Raw genomic sequence first — 19,377 nt, 5'->3', positions numbered from 1 at the left:
GTGCGGGGGGCTGTGAGCCCTCACGGGGGTCTTTTTCTGTCGGGGGTTGCTCCCGTCGCTCCCCCACACGTCGAAATGGTTCTTTGTCCCGATATTGAAGGCTCCGTGCTGGACGGAGCAGCTCACGGGGGAAAAAAAATTCCCGCTGGGCTGAGGGATGGTCCTTCAGCAGGTTGCCGTGGGCAGCGTTGCCCGAGCTCCTGGTCAGTGAGCTTATGTCCTTGAGACCTGTCCGGCTGGTGAACCCGCATGCAGTTCAGTTTCTGTAACATGACTGCAGCTGTAGCAGTGGTGGTGGCGTGAGAAGAGCATGTGGGAAATTACAGCTCCTTTTTCGAGAGGGGCTGACACAGCTGATCGATGCTCAGGGAGCCCGAATCAGGCCAAACCAGGCCAGGCTGCCTTGTGGCTCTGCTTCCATGAGGGGTGCTTATCTTATGCCAGGTAAGCTGCTACTGGGCAGGCAGAAACAGTTTTGCTTTGATGTGCCCGTTTGTCTGTATTGGTGCAGCTTGCCATAATAGTATCATAGTGCTTCAGCAGCGTCTTCATCTGTTTTCCTTAAAAAAAAAAAAAGGGGGGGGGGAGGAGGCAGTGCTTTGGTTATGCTTCCCACACGTGCTGCCTTGACTTATTTCCACAATTTGTTCAGCTGTGACTCCCCAAGGAATAACTTGCCATGCTCTTACCACACCTTTCCAGTTCAATCTGTGGTTGGCAATTAGGACTAAAAAAGAATGAAATGATACTGCTTCCTGCCCCTCAGTCATGAGGTCTGGCCCTCTCAGGAAAGAAACCAAGGGTGTAGGAAGCTGACAAAAGGAGCCAGCCTTCATCAGACTGGTGCATTCATTTTGGTACAAAGTCACTCTAGTATCTAGTCAAAGTGGCTGTTGCAGGCACACTCCCTTGAGAGCTTCCGTCACATCAAATGGGTAACTGTCATGGAATCATACAATTGGAGAACGACCTGAGTTGGATCACTGAGTTCAATTTTGATATCTGAGATTATACCTCTTGATGTTGATCATTCACGTGTTCTTTTTAAAGGCTATATTTTTTTAGTCATACTTAAAGATTTTACTTAACTAAAGAAACAACCTAAACACCAAAAGCTGTTTTTTTTATAGGTAAGTCACAATTTTCTAAAAATAGAGGTTTCTATAGAAATACATTACCAAGTATTTCTAGTCTAGTTTTAAAAAATAACAAAAAGTATCAAGGGCCTGTCTCATTAATACTTTTAATTAAGACCTGCTGCAGTGAATGCAGAGACAGTTAATGGAGTGGGATTAATTTTCCTTGAGTGGAGCTTTCCATGCTTGCATGTTTGATGTGGGTAACATGAGCCTGTCAGTCCTCCCTTAAAACCTTGCATAAACCAAATAGCAACCTGTCCATCATGCTTATAACTCGCTATTGCTAAATTTAAAATCAGGGTCTGTTTCAGGAGCATGTGGATTTAGTTAGGTTTTGTTTTTTACTTCCATATTAGCAGCAGAGGGAGCCCTAGTTCTACAGAAGAGTATTTGTTGCTCATTACACTATAAAGCAAAAACCACAATCGTTGTTTTGCTGTGCAGTATGTTCTCACAGATGAAGCTTTAATCTGCATCGTACATCTCTGTTGCTGTAAATTCATGCTCCATTATACCACCATATGCTTTGATTCAGTCAGAGAAAGCTGCAGTAATCCTAATACTTCATCTAGCTTTACAGATATTTGTGTTGGGTGTTTAGTTGCATATTGTTTGCTCACACACTTAAAGGTTATGTCTTAATAAGTTGTTTTAAATGTTTTTTTTAGCGTGAGCTGGCAGTTGGTGAGTTTTTATGTTTTGAGAAGGTATCATTGTAGTTATTGTCAATTACAATATGAGTTTCAGGAATCAAAAAAGGAAGGTATGTTTTGTTTTAAAAAATCTGGAGGCATTTTAAAAAATTGGAGGCAAACGCAACCCAGTGCTTTGAGTTGTATTTCATTTTTGTCTAGTCAGCTGCCTAGTTTCTTTTTCATCAGCTTGGAGATTATATATCAATACCTCTGTAAGCTGAACAGTTGTGAATGTGGAAACATGAAGGAATAGATACAGGTTTTTCAAAACTGGCTGAGTTATTTTAAATTGTATGTAAGTGCTATGTAGTTGTTAACTACACTAGATATAAAACATACTGTGTAGAATATAAATGTTACAGATAGCTAACTACTATATACAATCTATATAATTATATATTGCTGTAATTATGTACTATAACATAAATTAGATATGTTATACATACTACATATAATCTCTCAACGATATAAATATATTTGGAGCTATAAGTATTTAGTATATACTTAAAGAAAAAGATTTTAAGGATTTTTTTGGGTATGTACTGTTTTGAGTTACTTTAAGAGACATAATTTTCCAGTGATAACTGGGCTATTGAACGCTTCTAAACTAAATAATCATTGAAAATTTATGCTTTGTTGCTTGGCCAATGAGGGCTTAAAAGGTGAAAAACGGGATTGTGTTGTGGTAGTTAAATTTTAAACCACTTTGTGTGGCTACTATTTTGTCCTACCTGAGACATCAGGTCAAATTTCACAGATATAAATGAATATCAGCAAATTCTATGGGAGTTAAAATTCATGTCATCAGAAGGCAAGACTTTATTTCAGACACTGGAGGGCCCAAGAAACATTTATATTTTTTTTCACAAGGTTTTGATCTCAATAAATAATACTTCTCTTTCAGTAATGTCTACATTAGCTTTATAATTATCCTTAAAAATTACACTGTATAATAGTAGTAACAAACGAATGGCAACAAATGAATAAGCTAATAAACAAAACATTCTCCTTCTATAAGCAATTGTAAATAAAATCAAATATCTACAGGTATGACAACACTGCAAAATCTGTGTAGTAGTTCTGATTGGGAGATAAGCTAGAATTCCTTGCTTGATTAAATCCTTGTTTAGTCATTTCTGAACTAAATTGTAACTATCTAATTAGTTATGTGTGTGATCACATCATGCCTATTCCAAAGGGAAGCCATAGAAAATCTTTCTTTTAACTCACATTCTATAAACACATTAAGGCTAATAAGAATTACTTGCATCTCAGCAATCTGCACAGGTGCTTCAGGAGTGGGCTCTAAATCAATAAATCCAGTCTTGAGAAACATTGTGCCCTGTTGAGGTCACAGATTTACAAAGATTTGTATGCAAAAATATAAAAGTACAAGAGAATAGTCCTGGAAATTGAATGACATGGACATGTGAGTCAGAGATGTGCAATCTCAGACTATAAAGGGCAGGAATAAAAGAAAAGAAAAACATTATTCATTAAATTTATGTTGATAGATTATTTTTTGTATTACATTTTTTTTTCCCAACTCTGGCATTCCTGAAACAATATACAGCAAATGTTTTGAAGGAATATAATCCATATGGTGCCATGAAATCTGCAGAACACGCTCAAACTTCTTCTTGTATTATACATGTAATAGTTTGATACTGAAGCCTGTAAAATCCTTGAGAGTATCCTAGAGAATTCAGTAGGAAGTGAATCAGGGCTTAAGTCCAACATCTGTAAAGTGCTTGAGTTCATTCCTGACTTTCAGCCTTTTGCAGTATTTCTTTAGGATTCTCATCCACGGATTTGCTGTGCTACAGAAGTGCCAATAGTTTTTGGAACCTGGCTGAAGTCATTCATGTGACTTTTATTGCTTAAGATGCTATCTTTGCCTTATTTTTTTAAACATTATATATTTTTTTTTATTATCATGAATTTAAAGCATAAATGCTTTTGGTTTTTGGCCAAAGGCTTATACCTTAGATTGTTCATTCTCTTTCTGGGTAAAGTATCTGTGCTCATATGAAGCAGCTGTGTTTAATGAGCTGGAGCACAGCAAAACCAATAAAACGCTGCATTATCAGCACATATATGAAGTGAGGGGAGGACTACAACTTCTTTTTCAACTTTATTTTTTTTTAATTGTAATCATATCATCACATTCTTTCATAACAGTATTAGATGTATTGTAAAATTCCTGCAAGATGAATCGCTTATTTGTTGGCTTGATTCATGACAAATGTTGACTGTATTGTCCTACTGTCCTTTCTTATGGACTTTCATTCGTACCATACTTCAGATTCAGGCTGTCCAAATAAGCTTCAATAAGGATGGAGGCGGGACAAGCTGGGTTCGGGGGAGCTGTGGCTAGCGGGCAGCTCCCTTCCGGACGCCCCGCGGGGCTGTGCTCGCAGGAGGGCGCCGCACGGTGCCGGCCCCAGCCTCCGCCCCGTCCCGCGGCGCTGCCTCCCGGCCGGCCCGGCCCCGAGGGCGCGGCGATCGGACGCGGGGCCGCCCCCCCCGCGCTGTCCCTCCTTCCTCAGTCCCGGCGCGGCTGCTCGCAGCGCCCCAGCGCCCGCCCGGCCGCCGGCATGGCCCGGCGCGCGGCCGTCTGCCTGCTGCTGCTGTGCTGCGCTCTGCCGCTGGGCTCTGCCCGCGCCGCCCCGCAGAGGACGCCGTCGTTCGGCGGGCGCGTAGCGGAGAACCGCCCGGCGGGCACGCGCGTACAGGGGCTCAGCGTCCCCCTGACGCGCCTGGGCGCCCAGCCGTGGTGTGCCCAGGTGCGGGGCCGCCGCTGGCGCCTGCAGCTCCTGGGCGAGGGCCACGCGCACTTCCAGGCGGCGCTGCACGCCCGCACCGCCCGCGTCTGGCTGCGCACCCGCCGCCCGCTGGACCGCGAGGCGCGCCCGCTTTACGCCCTCCGCCTGGCCTTGCGCTGCGCCCGCCGCCCCGCCGCGCCCGCCGAGCCGCTGGCCGCCCTCACCGTCCGCGTGCTGGACGCCAACGACAACGCCCCGCGCTTCGTCGGCGCCCGCCCCGCGCGGCTCCGCCTGGACGAGACGCTGCCGCTCGGCTCCGCCGTGTGGCGGGCGCGCGCCGAGGACGCAGACGCGGGTGCCAACGCCGAGCTGCGCTACTTCGCCCGCCCGCCCAGCGAGCACTTTTTCGTGGTGCCGCGTAGCGGGAGCGTGCTGCTCGTCCGTTCCCTGCTCCACCTGCGCGCCCCCATCCCGCTGCGCCTCTACGCGCGGGACCGCGGCCGCCCGGCGCTGCTCAGCGCCCCGCTCGAGCTTGAGGTGCTGCCGCAGGCCAAGCGTCTGCCCTCGCCGCCGGGCCCCGCCGACGGCCCTCAGCGCCGCCGCCGGGCCCCGCCGCTGTCGCTGTCACCGCCGGTGCCCGAGGACGCCCGCCGCGGCCGCCCCCCGGGCCGCTTCGAGCCGGCGGCCCCGGCCGTCGAGGATTCGGCGCTGCCTGTGATGACGGAGAGCGACGCGGCGCGGCCGGCTGCTCGTCTGCACGGCCCCGGGGCGGCCGGCGGAGAGCGCCTGGGGCGCGGCCCGGAGCGGCAAGGTGGGTGCCGGGCCCCCGTCCCCGCGGTCCCCGTCCCTGCGGTCAGCCCCTCTCCTGGTCAGCAGCCTCGTGGTCCGCCTGCCGGTAGCGCTAAAGGTGCCGAGGACCACAGTTTGGTGAGCAGGGACCCGCAGCTGTGTCATGGCAGTTATCGGAAATTAGCAGCTTCAGCTCTTAAAGTTCTTTGTCGTTCATGCGCAGCATACAGCAAATTTATAGACAGTTAAATAGCAAAGAGTGTTACTTGTGTCATACACGTGCAGAGGTGAAGCATGCCCTGCTGCTTACAGCCGAGTGTCTTCCACTAAAACCCTTCCCGACCCTGTGCACATTCGGCTGGAAGCATGCAGCTAAAGTTGAGATTTGAGTCGGTGCTGAAGTTAGGCATGTCTGACTCACAGATACAATGCGAGTTTTTGCAACATTGGTGACTTTGTATTTGTGGCGGCTCTTTTAAAACAAAATATCAGACAAGTCCCATGTGCACCATTGAAATGTCATGCTTCTGATTTAAATTGCCATCAGCATTCGTGGAAGCTTACTCAAGTTAAATAGGATAGCTGATTTGATTTGTCTCTGACTGATTATATTTGGTACTTTTAAAACTTCTTTTTAGAAAAAAAAAATGCATTGTCTTGGTTAATATTTTCCACCTATCAAAACGCAGCTTAGTTTAAGCATACTTTCAGTTCACTGGATGGTGAATATCTCTATCCTTTCCTGTCTTTTTGTTGTTTTGCATAACTGCAACTTTTGTTAATCACAGAGCAGCACAGGCAGGAGATGTGGAAAGCTGCCCTCAATATTCCTTTCCATCCCTCATCTTTTTGGTTTTCTGACTGAGGGGCAAGCCATAGGAGTGAGAGGCAGTTCGTTCCTTGGTGCCTATTAAATCCCTGAGGATGCCTGCAGGGATTCTAATTAGCGCTGACAGTTTCAGTGACACGGATGTATCTCCCTGTGAAGTGGGGCAAGATCACCAACTTGTTTCACTCAGGTCCTGAGCAACAGCTCTCAGATCTTGCTCTCGTTCATGTTTGACATTTGTTATGCTTATCACAGCATATTGATGTCAGTCCCTTGTACCGTGCTTGCACAGTGCTCTGGCTTGAGCTTTGGCTGCTAACCAGGAGGCTGATGGACCAATTTCCAGAACACAGATGCTTTCTGTGTCCTCTCTTCACTACTCAATCCTGAGCAAGGCTGTACGCCAACGGGACTGTCATTACTCAGAGGCAGTGACAATATCTATCGGGTCAATCTGAGCGTGCTTTTGGGCTTTTCTCTCTCTCCATCATATAGCTCAAGTTTCAGCCCTTTGTTGATGCCACAGCTCCCTCTGTCAGGATCAAGAAGATGTTGTTAGAAAAGTGGTAGCTAACCTTGCCCCAGGTTACGACAAGTCTCACCTTTGTGACGGTTTTCTCTCTCATCTAGTCTGAATATTGAAGTCTGAGATTGCCTGGAACAAGGCTTGTCACACTGTCATGCCAGAGATGTGTTTCCTGAAGCAAGGTTTGCTAACCCACTTAAAAAAAAGACCAATAAACTTTAACTTATTTTTAGGGATTTTTTTTTTCCTCTGTCTTGAAGTTCTAGTAAATAGCTTGTGTTTTCCACTATCTTGATATATTACTGCTGGTAGGACCAACTATATAAATAATCTTTACAGAATATGTAGAAAAGAGAGACTAGGCAGAGAGCAATTAATTGTACACAGTATAAATGGTGTTCTTTAGATGCTAGTGATTGTAAGTTTCTTTAAAGGAGCCTAAACTGAAAAATATGACTTTATTAATAATAATTTTTTTGATCAGGTAATGGTTAACAATGACTTAACACCTTTAAAACTCAAGTTGCAGAATGCTTGCTTTCTCATTTTATAGGAGTTACAATACATAAATACTTGAAATAGATTTAGAATGCTATGCCTCTTTCCTGAGAGATGGCTAGCAGAACTAGAAGTTTCAATTAAACTGAAATAAGGACATAAGGACCACGTACAAGATTGCAAAAGCTCCAGGAGAGAAAAAAAAAAGGTATTTACAGAAGTACAGAAGTGAATTTTCGGGGTGACTTCGCTGTGTATCTTTTCATGGATACTTGATATTTTGTAGACTTAGTTTTTAACATAGTTTATGTCTTTTCTGGAAGCAATATACCGAGGCAATATACTGTACCATACCAAGCAGCAACAGGAAATCTGGACCTATTGTGCAAAGTGCCAATTTACTGTATGAGTTCTGCTGTACTTGCAGAGGAGGAGATACAATCTTGTTGTGTAGTTCAACTTCAGGTGAGTTCCTTATGTGAACTCTTAGAAGGCAGGCTTAAAATCTTGAAGAGGTTAGGGAATAAATAAATCACAGATCAGTCAAGCCTGATAGATTTCAGAGTTTGTGGCCTCTGCCTCACGTCTTGGGAGCTGTGCTTAAGCAGCAGGGGTCCCTTCCCCAGCTGCACCAGGACACGGTGTGCTATACCTGGCCGTGTACCTTGCTGACCCTGATGCTGCCTTGCTGACTGGCATTCCAGCTTGGCCTCAGATGCACCTCATCGCTGCACACTTGTTTGGTGATGGCTGAGCTGCTGGATGAAGCAGATTTACATCACAGGACCTGTTTGACTCTTCTTGCTCAGTGACACTGAGGTCCCTGCATACCTTGCTTTCACTCTGTACTCCTAGTTCACCTTCAACAGGCAGAGCAGCCTGTCCTTGCTGCTCCTTAGCAGATGAATTCTGCAACTTCAGCAGCAGCGTACATACAGTTATATAAAATATTGTCTCTACCTTGAGAAATATTTTCTCTGCCTTGAGAGCTTAAATTGCTTTGTGTAGATGCTGGACAGGAATGGGGATGTAATCTTAAGAGAGCTGAAGCCACTAATCTGAAATTAAAATAAGAACCAACAGTATTTACATTTTTCATACCTTACAAATATGTTGTTAAAATACAAACAAAACCAAAGAAAAACACCAGGAAAACTTGTACTTAGGTTCAACAGAATTCCTAAATTCCAGGGCTTGACTTCCTGAGCAATTTTTTTGGTATGTGGTCCTTGATGAGCACATTCCTCTTGTTGACCCCAATGCTCATCCAACCCTGAGCCATGTTCTTCAGTTAACCTTTCCTGGAAGAAGTGATGGTTATGCTCATGTTTTCTGGAGCATTTCGTTTTTTATCCCATATCAATTATTAGGGCACAAATAGTTTATTTAGTCTTCACTGAAGCATAATACTGTTTCAAGTTTTTACCCAGTAGATAGAAGGTAAAATACCTTAGATTGTTGTGCACATTAATATTTTAACATTGAGCTAACATCTAATTTGAGAAGGAGCCATTATTATTTCAATAATGCTTGGGGAAAGTGCATGAAAGATCCCATCTCTTTAATCATCTGTCATCTCAAGCTCCTTTGACCTTACTTCATCCACAGGCATTAGCCATGTAATCCCCTGTTGTTCATTTTTTCTTACCAGAGGATTTACTGAGGGTGATGTTTGGCATGCCTTCCCAATAGTTAACAGCGGTCACTTATATTTGTCCCATTTAAATCAACATACAGAGTGGAGGTACCAACAATTTTAGTGATGTGTATATTTTAAATCTTGACGGTTTTCATCCTTGGAAACCGAGGATGATCTGTTTTAATTTTATCTGCAGCCTTAGTCCCCTGCTAGCAGTATCAATTCTCTCTGGATGATCCCTAAGTACTAAGTAACTCCTGGTTGATCTTTTTCTTCTATGATTCTTATTACCTTTTCTTTTATGAATTATTTTAACAGTTATACATCAAGCAGGGCTTAAGCTGAAATCATCATCTATCATCTGGCAGATGTGTTTCTTTAACCCACAATGGGTTTCATGCTAGGAAGTTGAAAGAAAATGTACGTTCTGTGCATATTTGGCACAACTGTGGGTGTTTACAGTTTTGGGATGTTACTCATTTGTGGTAGAAAGGAATATCTCAGGAAGCTTCAAAGCACCATTTTGATGTTTATTCATTCTGAACATTTTGATGCTATGTACCTTCTATGGCAAGCAGTCAGATTAAAAATATCTTTATGAGACTACTGGGATTTGAGCACCGAAGCTGTTTAGATCTTCTGGCTGTTTATCATCTCAAACATTTAGTTTCTACAAAAGTAATACATTTTTTGTTTTTTTTTTTTTTTTTCAAAGATCTAACTGAATTTCAGTTACACAAACTTCAGTTACACAAATGTGTTAATCTGAGGGAAGCAGTAAATTAAAGAGCATATAGATAGGATCTTTCTCAAAGCTGGTTTCTAGCATAACAAATTGGATATTGATTCCATGACTGACATAGCAATTATGTTACACTTTGATTATGAAATAGTTTTATTTCATAATCATAATAGTTTATTTTTGCTGACCTTTCTTTTTACAGTTAGTCTCAGAAGTGAAATCCCCAATTTGTAGAAAGACTATCTCAAAACTTTTTTAGTATATTAAAGTTTAGATTTTAGAATAAAAGAGGCTGAGACTTATCCCATAGTGTGGTGGTTTTACTGTGCTAGGCAGCTGAACACCACAACCGCTCTCTCACTCTCCCTCCTTAGAAGAGGAGGGGAAGAAGTAAAGGAAAGAACAACTCACGGGTTGAGATAAGGATAATTTAATTAAAGGGAAAAAATAATTATTAAGGAAAGATTATTATTAATTAAACAATTTAACTAAGGGGGAAAAGGGAGGGGGAAAGGGAAAAAACAAAACAAAACAAGTAAAGGCTATGGGGAAGTGCAGAGGAAAGAAATTACTCTCTACTTCCCACAAATGAGCGATGCTTGGCCATGTCCTTGAAGCAGGGCCTCAACTCACGTAGCTGGTGTTCGGGAGGAGGACAGATGTTTTCACAATGAGAGCCCACCCCTCCCCTATTCTTCCTTTTTCCACCTTTTATTGCTGAGCATGACATCATATGGTATGGAATATCCCTTTGGTTGGTTTAGGTCAGCTGCCCTGGTGATGTTTCTTTCTCACTTTTTTGCCCACCCCCTAGGAGGGTTAGAGAGAGTCCTGATGCTGTGCCAGCACTGCTCAGCAGCAGACACAACACTGGTGTGATACCACTGCTGTTCTAGCTACAAGTGCAGAGCACAGCACTGTATGGGCTGCTGCAGGAAAAGTTAACATCCCAGCCAGACCCAGTAAATTTTCCTTTGACTTCCAAATATTTGGTTGTAAACAGGAAACAAATTCAGTGTTTGGAAGACTTTTGGTTCACTTAATAATATACAGTATTCAGACATGAACTCCACTTTTTTTCTTTTTTTTCCTTATTCTGGTAAGAGGTCATAATTCCTTACTAGGAATTAGATGGTTAATCTTATGCATATAAAGAAATTCTACATCTTTAAATGGGAATTGCATATAGAAGTATTAGATTTGAGAAAGCTGTTCCATTTGGTTTGACTATTTGAAGATACATAGTGGCCTACAACACTTCCATTAGGGGTGTAACAGTAGTTATTAATACATTATGCTATGGAGGTATTTCACAGTTTCAGGTTTGCTGCTGTTTTTTAGAGTTGCAAGGTTTCCTGCAAGATGGACACCTGCACGATGAGCCAACTCAATGTTCCTAGCCCATTTTCAAGGCTAGAGTTTGGAAAAATGGCTGGTGGAAGAAGGTGTATGTGGCTGTGGTGATGGAGGCTACGGTGAGGAATCCACCTGAAGGCTGTGGTCCAGGAGAGAGCTGGACTGGATGACAGACCAGATAAGAAGGAATGGGTGCTGATTAGGTGGGGATTTTGGGTGTAGAAAAGTGGTACTGGGAATGGATGGTCAGGGCTATGAGGGAACCTGAGAACAGAGCAGGAAATCTGGGGCAACAGAGAGGAGGGCAGGTGGAGGGAACTGGGACAAGTGTTAAGGAAAGGCCAGCTTTGGGATAAGGACAGTTGGGGGTGGTAGAGCAGAAGAGAGTTGAAATAGATAGGAAGGCTTTGTATATGTGACAGCTTACTCCTCACCACAGCTTGTAATGGAACCTGATATTCTTCAGTCTTTCTTCCGTGATGCCAATAAATGTTTGTGAAGTCTCACAGTGAAGTATCCTTTCTCCCTGGAATAACAGTGCACTTAAAAGATATCACTTTATTGCTCTTCCTTAGCTCTAGTGAGAGGAGTTCTCACTTGAGTGACATGAATTGGCTCAGTTTACTGATGATACATGTACATTTTGATACAGGATATGCTATTATAATCTTTCTCTTTTTTATTATTTTTTTTTCTTGAAAGTTTAAATTAATCAAGGTTTCCTGTTTTTCATGTATTTAGGTTAAAATCAGGTAATGCTAGTTCAAATGACTTTCTGTGATGCAGAAGTACAGCAGCTGTGCTTGTGAGGCTGCTGATTTCGGTGGCATTTTTTTTCTTGCACATGTTGGGCTGCAGAGAAACAAGCCAGATATTTCCCCCAAAATTTAAACAAAACTTCAAGATGTCTTCCCGTCTTGAAATAGTCCAGTAGCTGCTACCTGTTAAGCAAAGTCCTCTCATTATAATGCTTTTTGGTAATCAGTCACCATTAATTAAGACACATGATTTGTTATCTAAGGATGTCTGTTGTGATTATTAATTTGCAGTCATTTATTTCACATCTGGGCATGCTTGGTTTTTCTGCCTGTTGCTGTCAGCAGATGGATACCGCACTGGGATGTCCCTGATAAAATGGTTATCATTTTACTCTCTTTTAACTGGTAATTTATGTTAAGATCCACCCTGCCACGATCATGTAGCTCTGACTCTTTCTTTACTTTTGTTTTCTGGTTCTTTTTTTTTATGCTTTAACTTCTATTTTGAAAGCCAGATGAGGGTAAGGACATGACAGACTGTCATTATGCTATCTACAAAAAAGATGAGGTGTATTAGGAGGGAATGTGGGCTGTCCACAGCTTGAGTCCATCAAAGTTATCTGTTTAGAAGGTTTATGTTTTATGAATGAGCAAGCTACTGTACTTAAAAGTGGCCTGTCATATACTTCATGAATTTTCCAAAATGACATTAGAGAAATGTTTGTACATTATTGCTCTTTTTTTTTTTTTTTTGAAGGCTATATGGTATGATTGGGTATAATAACCAGTAGCTTTTATCTCATGGTGTGGCATGAAAATGGGAACAGAGATTTCTCCTGATTGGAGCTAGAGGCTTAGGACACTAAGAATTTTTCTGGAAATGTATCTTCCCAAACTTGAAGTCAGCAGATAATTTACATGAAGAAATATTGTGAGAATGATGTTTTAAAAAAGTCCAGTGTGATATTTGCAAAGCCCCCTCAAAACAGCAATGCTTTCTCAACCCAAACCAAAATATTTCATAGAATCATAGAATATCTTGAGTTGGAAGGGACCCATAAGGATCATCGAGTCCAACTCCTGGCACCACACAGGTCTACCCAAAATTTTAGACCATGTGACTAAGTGCACAGTCGAAATGCTTCTTAAACTCTGGCAGGCTTGGTGCAGTGACTCCTTCCCTGGGGAGCCTGTGCCAGTGGGCGACCACCTTCTCAGCGAAGAAGCTCTTTCTGATGTGTAGCCTAAACCTCCCCTGCCTCAGCTTGACACCATTCCCGTAGGTCCTATCACTGGTGACTAAAGAGAATAGATCGGCGCCTGCCCCTCCACTCCCCCTCGTGAGGAATCTGTAGACTGCGATGAGGTCTCCCCTCAGCCTCCTCTACTCCAGGCTGAACAGGCCAAGTGACCTCAGGTGCTCCTCATACGTCTTCCCTTCTAGGCCCTTCACGATCTTCGTCGCCCTCCTCTGGACACTCTCCAACAGTTTTACATCCTTTTTGTACTGTGGTGCCCAGAACTGCACACAGTACTCGAGGTGAGGCCGCGCCAGTGCAGAGTAGAGCGGGATTTTATTTGTCCTAATTCAAATAAATAACAAACCCCGAGTTTTCAAAAAAAATTTGTATATCTAAGGTAAATGTGTAGAAGTTGGAGCAACATCAAAAACAAAAAGCAAAATACTAACTTGAATAGTTAATTTTCTGATAGATGTAGATGAGAATGCAATAACGATATTGACTTAAAGGCTTGCAAGACTTCTAACACCCTCAAAATCTCCATTTAAAATAAATTGAAATGACCTAAAAATGCCAGAGCAACCTTGCTTCTTACTCATAATTGTTTAATCATAATAATACAATACCTTTTCCCTCAGTAAATTCAAGGCATGTACTGTATTTGTCTGCAATTGTAGAGACATGTTCACTCAAGTAAATATTCTATATTGACAGACTTTAAAAATCAGACTGTCTGGCATTGTCCGTTTTATCAATTATACGGAGGCAGAGAAGCCTAAATTTTTAATGAATACAAAAATTTTAGTTTCAAGTCTTGTCTTACAGAAGTATCCATTGGATTTTTGAGAGAAAAGACAGTCATGTAATCCTAATGAAATCAGAAGTCTGAAAATATGTTGTATTTCATAGATTGACAGCATCTTTTATAATTTGACATGGTGAAAAGTGATGGGTTTAGGGGCAACTCCAACCTACACTATTTGAAATTGCAATCGAACTATTTCAGCATGGATGAGTTTTGAGGCTTGGTTTAACCAGTGCTGCATTCAAAAGTTGTCAACTGAAAGGCTAAGTATTAAAGCCTTCTCCTCCTTCCTGCCACCCTTGGTCTATCTATGTAGATAGGTGGGGAAATGTATATATTTTTTTTTCTTCTAAGGATGAAAATTGTGAGACACTGCATATTGATAAATTTCCTGTGAGCAGAAACTTGGATCAGCTAATCAGTTTTTTTACCCAATGTAGTCTGAATTCACAATGTGTAAGTCAGTATATGAAGTCCTTCCTGTGTTTACTAGTTTTCAGCCACAGATAAATACACATGAAAATTAAATTTCAATATGCATGAAAAATCATAGGTAGATAACTGTGATGAGGTTTCATCATTGGATTAGCAAGATTGATTTTGGTGATAGGGAATGAATTTCAGTACTGCAGCTCTTGTCAGTAATACTAAGTTAAAAAGAAAGTCATTCCAACTGGAGGGACTATCAGAGAAAAAGCAGACTTCAGAATGAGCTGCCCTGAGAAGGACTTTTGGTGAGAGACAAATTGACTCTAATAGGGAATTAATCAGCTAAAGCACGAGAAGCCTATGGATTAGAGATTATAATTTTACTGTTTTGGGTTTTATTTTTTTTAATACATAAACTCAAAAGGAGAGGCTGAGTTTTGATATTGCAAAGGGCAAATAAGCGGTGTTTACAAATGTGTGGGAAAAGCAATCTGCTTGCATAACCTGTTTTCATTAGTTTCAGTAGTGAAGAAAAATAGAGGGAAAAATATTTTTGATCAGATGAAAAGGTGATTTTATCGTTTTGAATATGAAGCAATATTTTCAGTATAACGTCTAAAAAATTTTAAGTGTTCCAGTGTTATGTTATTGTCATCATATGCAGCAAGAGGCACCTTGAATTTCATCTCTTGTTGCTCATTATATGAGAAAGCAATTATTTGATTTTTTTCTCTGTTGTCTGAAGAAAGGGAAAAAAACCTGTTAAATGCAAAATCTGCTTGTGTGCCAATATAATCAGCAGAACTATAGGAGGATTCTTTGAAAGAATGAAATTGTGTAAGATATCTTCAGTGTACATGGCTTGAAAGTCAAGTATCCTGTGTTTAATATTGAGAAGTTCTTATTGTCAGTGTGTTACAGAACAGTTTGACAAATATTTTAGGGATAATTAGGCCTTTGTCAGATTCCTCATGGGGATCTCAGTAGTGGGTTGACTTACACTGCTAAATGTGGTTGTAGGTTTGTGTACTTGCTGTCAGGGCCTGGTATTCTGAACTGATAATTTAAGTAGAACCTGTTTGTGTGCTTGTAGGACTTAACCCAAGTACACAGAGGATTACCAGTTTTAAGCTGTTTCTGCTAAGATTTTGAGTGGAATTGTAACTTATTATGTCCCCCATAGTGTAGTACTACCAATAAATTACTATTAATCATAAATCTAGTGCAGATGTAATAATACAATAATTTAGTACTACTGTTAATATGCTAATGTACATGTATAATTAGTATAGCTGCTGGGTAAATATTGGGGATGGTGATATGTGTTTTGATGGAAGGCAGCATCGAGACACCTTAAACTATCAAGTGAGGTACTGTTGGAAAATTCTTTCTTCCACTATCTTTGAAGCACAAATAGTGTTCATAAAGGATAGTGTCTAACCATAAAATGGGGGAAAATGAATTTCATATACCATATTAAAAATAGTTAGAGGTCCATTTTAAGCTCCATTCTGTAGAAAATCAACTATTTTGTAGGAAAATGACTATGTCAGTTAAAAAAGATGACAGTTATAAGAGACTGCATTTTGTAATGTATATGTCATGACAATTACAACAAATGGAATGCTGCAGTCATTGGAGTCTGAAGTTATCCTTGAAACAAATCACATTCACGTACTTACTTATACTTGGGAATTCTTAATGTTTTGTCCTGCTTGAAATGCGTATGTTACACATTATCGTTCATGTCAGTCTCTTCATCACATTTGTTGTCCTCTGGTAAGTCCTTGTCTGATCATGCTTCATTGGACACCCTGATGTTGTTTCTACAAGTTGTCAGGTCGCATTTGTAGGTCTCTCTGCAGACAAGTACAGTCCTGTGCAGTTCTGTTACAGTTCTTGCTTTAATATATGGTATACAGTCAAGGGAAGACTTACATATAGTCATTTTCCTCTGGTCTGCCTTTATCTGAAAGTGAAATCATGTCTAAACTTGATGATTTATTTAGTATTTTTGCTTGAGAATCAGATAGCCTGTGGTTGATGGAAGAAAATAACATACCACTAAGACCTGCAAGGTCATATGCAGCAGATACTTATACTGGTCAAGAGAGACAATTATGCCTGTCTGTCTGATGGTGTGCATTGCAGTTCATGCTGACTATCCTAACGAGATTCTTAAGAATATTCAGATGTTTCAGAGGTAGCCAACACATTACTGAAAGCTTTGATCTTGCCAAGATGTCAAATGACATTAAGGTCTCTTAATTATTAAAACACAGGTACTTGGAGGAACTTTTCCAAGTCCTTTTGGTTTCTGATTAATAAAGCTTATTAGGTCATTAGAGGATTAATCTCAGTCTTGATGCAGTTTTCCACAGTATTGCAAGAGGTATTTCCCAGTTATAATTAGGTACTGAGAACCAGCTTATTAATGTTCAGTGAAGTGGCAACCATGACAAGAGTGGATTTTGTATCCAGGTTTGTTAGTACTTGTTCAATTCAAAACAGTTAATTTTCAGTAGTGACTTAAGTTTTGGTAGATGAATACATGCATGTTAAGAACATCAGCAGAACCTGAAATCAAGTCAGTTCACTTGTTGATTAGGATACTGATTTCCAGACTCCAGAAAGACAAAAATTGGTAACCTTTCTACTCCCGATTACGTTGCCAAGGTGGCACTCAAATCCTCAGTAGGTCTTTCTGTGTTGGAGGCACATTTTCAGAGATTCTTAACTCAGCTTCTAATTTAGTGCTTGCTATCTTAAGCCTGCAGTATGCCCTGGCAAACCAAGTAGTGGGTGTTTACAAACATGTGACAGCTTCTGTAAGATCTGTTCTTTTGAGAAAAGTCAGGCAATTTTGACACTAACTTCTCCCCTTTACACTTAAGTCTTTTTGGAAAATCTTGTAATTAAAATCTTCAGAACATTCAAGCAGACATTGATCTGCTTCTGATTTGGCACTTCTTATATTGAACTCTTCTTGTTCTGAGTTGTCGTGGTATATTTCACCCTCAGACACAGATCAACAACGAACAAGTTTTCTCCTTTGCATTTTCTTTAGGTTTCTCAGACTGCTTGTCATGGGACTGATGGAAAGCACCTTCTGAAACATGTCTCTTTGAAACACATCTGGTTTTATTTACTAGGGTAGTCAGAAAGAATATCCATGCTGCTGCATTTTACATCCTCATTTTTGAATCCTTTTTTGTGTTCCTTCTGGCTTCTTCTATGATAAACATTTAAGCAGCATCTGCAAGCAGAGGAGAAAGTATGCAACTGCTTTCATAGAGTCTTTCTAAACGTTGAAGCGACTTATATCTAGGTACCCTATGATGTCAGTGCAGTAGGCTCACCTCGTGGTCAGTCTCTTTTTGTGTTGAGGCAATCTCAGCATATCTTTGGAAATGGGGGCTTCACGTGCAGTATTATATGCTAGAGAAGTCAACCTGCTCATCCTTACACCAGGACTTTCAGCACTTCTGGCTGCTGAAGTGCAATGCATAACACAGTTTATTTCAGAGTGTAGAAGACTTGTAAGACTTGGCTGCACATTGTAACTGGATTTTTTTTTTTTTCATGAAAATGTAAAAAGGGGAGTTGTATGTATTCATAGCCTATGGTGATGCAAGAAATGTTTCAGGTTCTCTTTCAGGAAACTGTTTCGGTGACTTACTATTCCATAAATCAGAAGCTTGTTTTTGCTGTAGCCTCTGCTTTTATACACATGTTGTCTTAAACTAATATTAATTCACTGTAACATTAGATTCTGAGTAGAGGATATAATTATAAAGAAATTCATTTGAATTTAACAAGTTACCATCAATTCAATTTCTATGCTAGAATTTAGATGAATGAATGCAGTTTTAGAAGTGTAATGGAGAAGAACTTCTGTGATTGTCTTGGGTGAGTGCTGATTTTTATACTAAGACGGTTTTCTTGGTAAGAACAGAAAGTTCTCAGAGGTCATGATGGGTTAAGTTTCTGGAAGCTGAACTAAGAAACTGGTATTTGACATTGTTAATCACAGCATCAAGGAGTTTTCTTTACGACAATCCACTTAGTGGTTGTTTACAGACTGCAGATTATGATAAGGTGTGCTAAATATGCCACTTGCTATCAGACAGAGGTTACTAATTATGAAAAGCTGAGACTTCCAAGAGGCAGACACAAAAGGTGCATTAGTACTGCTGTGGAAGTTAAGGGGTAACATCAGTAAATGCATACATCAGGTGAAAGTAATATATTTTAGATGGAACATTGGTGTGCTTTGGGAATTGATGCAATGCTGCAATTAGGAAAGAAGAGAGGGAGAGTACAGTCGTTCAACCCAAGTGGCAAACCTTCCTGGAATAATATCCCTCCCTAGCAAGACAACAATATTTACAAGATTAGACCCTTTGGTAACACTATATTTAGTCATAAATACTTTGTATTGCTAATTAAAATTAAATTAAAACTGAGAATTTTAGTTGTTCCATTCTGTACTTACAGGTATGTTGTTTCAGTTCTTGTAAAGCCATTTTGAAGATGTGTGTGTGTAGAAGTTTTTATGTATGTATATATAATAAATACACAGGGAAATCAAATATTAACACTTGTGGATAAACCATTTTGTAAATGTAGACAGCTGTTCTTGCACAGGCCATATTCCCTTTCAATTCCCCAGGCTTGTTAGCTTGGGCATAGTGCCATGTCCGTGCAGCTGTAATGCTTTCAGAGTCAGATTGGGTGTGTGCTCACTGCTTTTCTGGAACCAGGAGCATTAAACATGGATGGCAGGAACACTCAAGTTGGCCTCTGTAGTGCGGCTTTCTACAAGTACGGTGCCAGTCCACTTGCAGCCAAGCTGGCCAAAAGGCCTACATTTGTTTATACTGTGCTCTTTGGTCTTACTGGTAAATATCATCAGTTACAAAAAAAAAAAAAAGTATTTGTCATAGTCTTATCATAGTTTGATGTCTTCCCAGTGAAGTTGCTTCAGAATCTGAGCTAGCTGTGTGTATTTGGAAGAAGCTGGAAGTATACACGGGCTGCTGATTAAGGAGCGCAGAGACAAAAAGGCTTCCTGTCTGCAGCAGCATTTTGCTTTCTTTGACACTGAAGCTTTTAGTCTATGCTTTTGTCTTTCATTTAGAAACATTTTTCACCCAGGGTTTTTTT

General features: G+C 41.0%; 1 protein-coding gene across 1 annotated transcript in view; it reads left to right on the top strand.

Annotated features, from left to right (window-relative positions):
• Window positions 1-3,946: 3,946 nt before the first annotated feature.
• LOC106039608 (neural-cadherin-like) overlaps window positions 3,947-19,377 on the top strand; it is a 75,800-nt gene continuing 60,369 nt past the window's right edge. Inside the window, 1 exon segment of the mRNA XM_067004240.1 lies at window positions 3,947-5,410. Within this exon segment, the coding sequence (XP_066860341.1) occupies window positions 4,171-5,410 (1,240 nt within the window). The 5' untranslated portion in view covers window positions 3,947-4,170.

Source organism: Anser cygnoides, chromosome 12 (genome assembly GCF_040182565.1).
Source record: "Anser cygnoides isolate HZ-2024a breed goose chromosome 12, Taihu_goose_T2T_genome, whole genome shotgun sequence".
In the NCBI taxonomy this organism is placed as follows: Eukaryota; Metazoa; Chordata; class Aves; order Anseriformes; family Anatidae; genus Anser; species Anser cygnoides.
The sequence above is the reverse complement of the archived record's forward strand: the minus strand, read 5'-3'. Positions and strand labels throughout refer to the sequence as shown.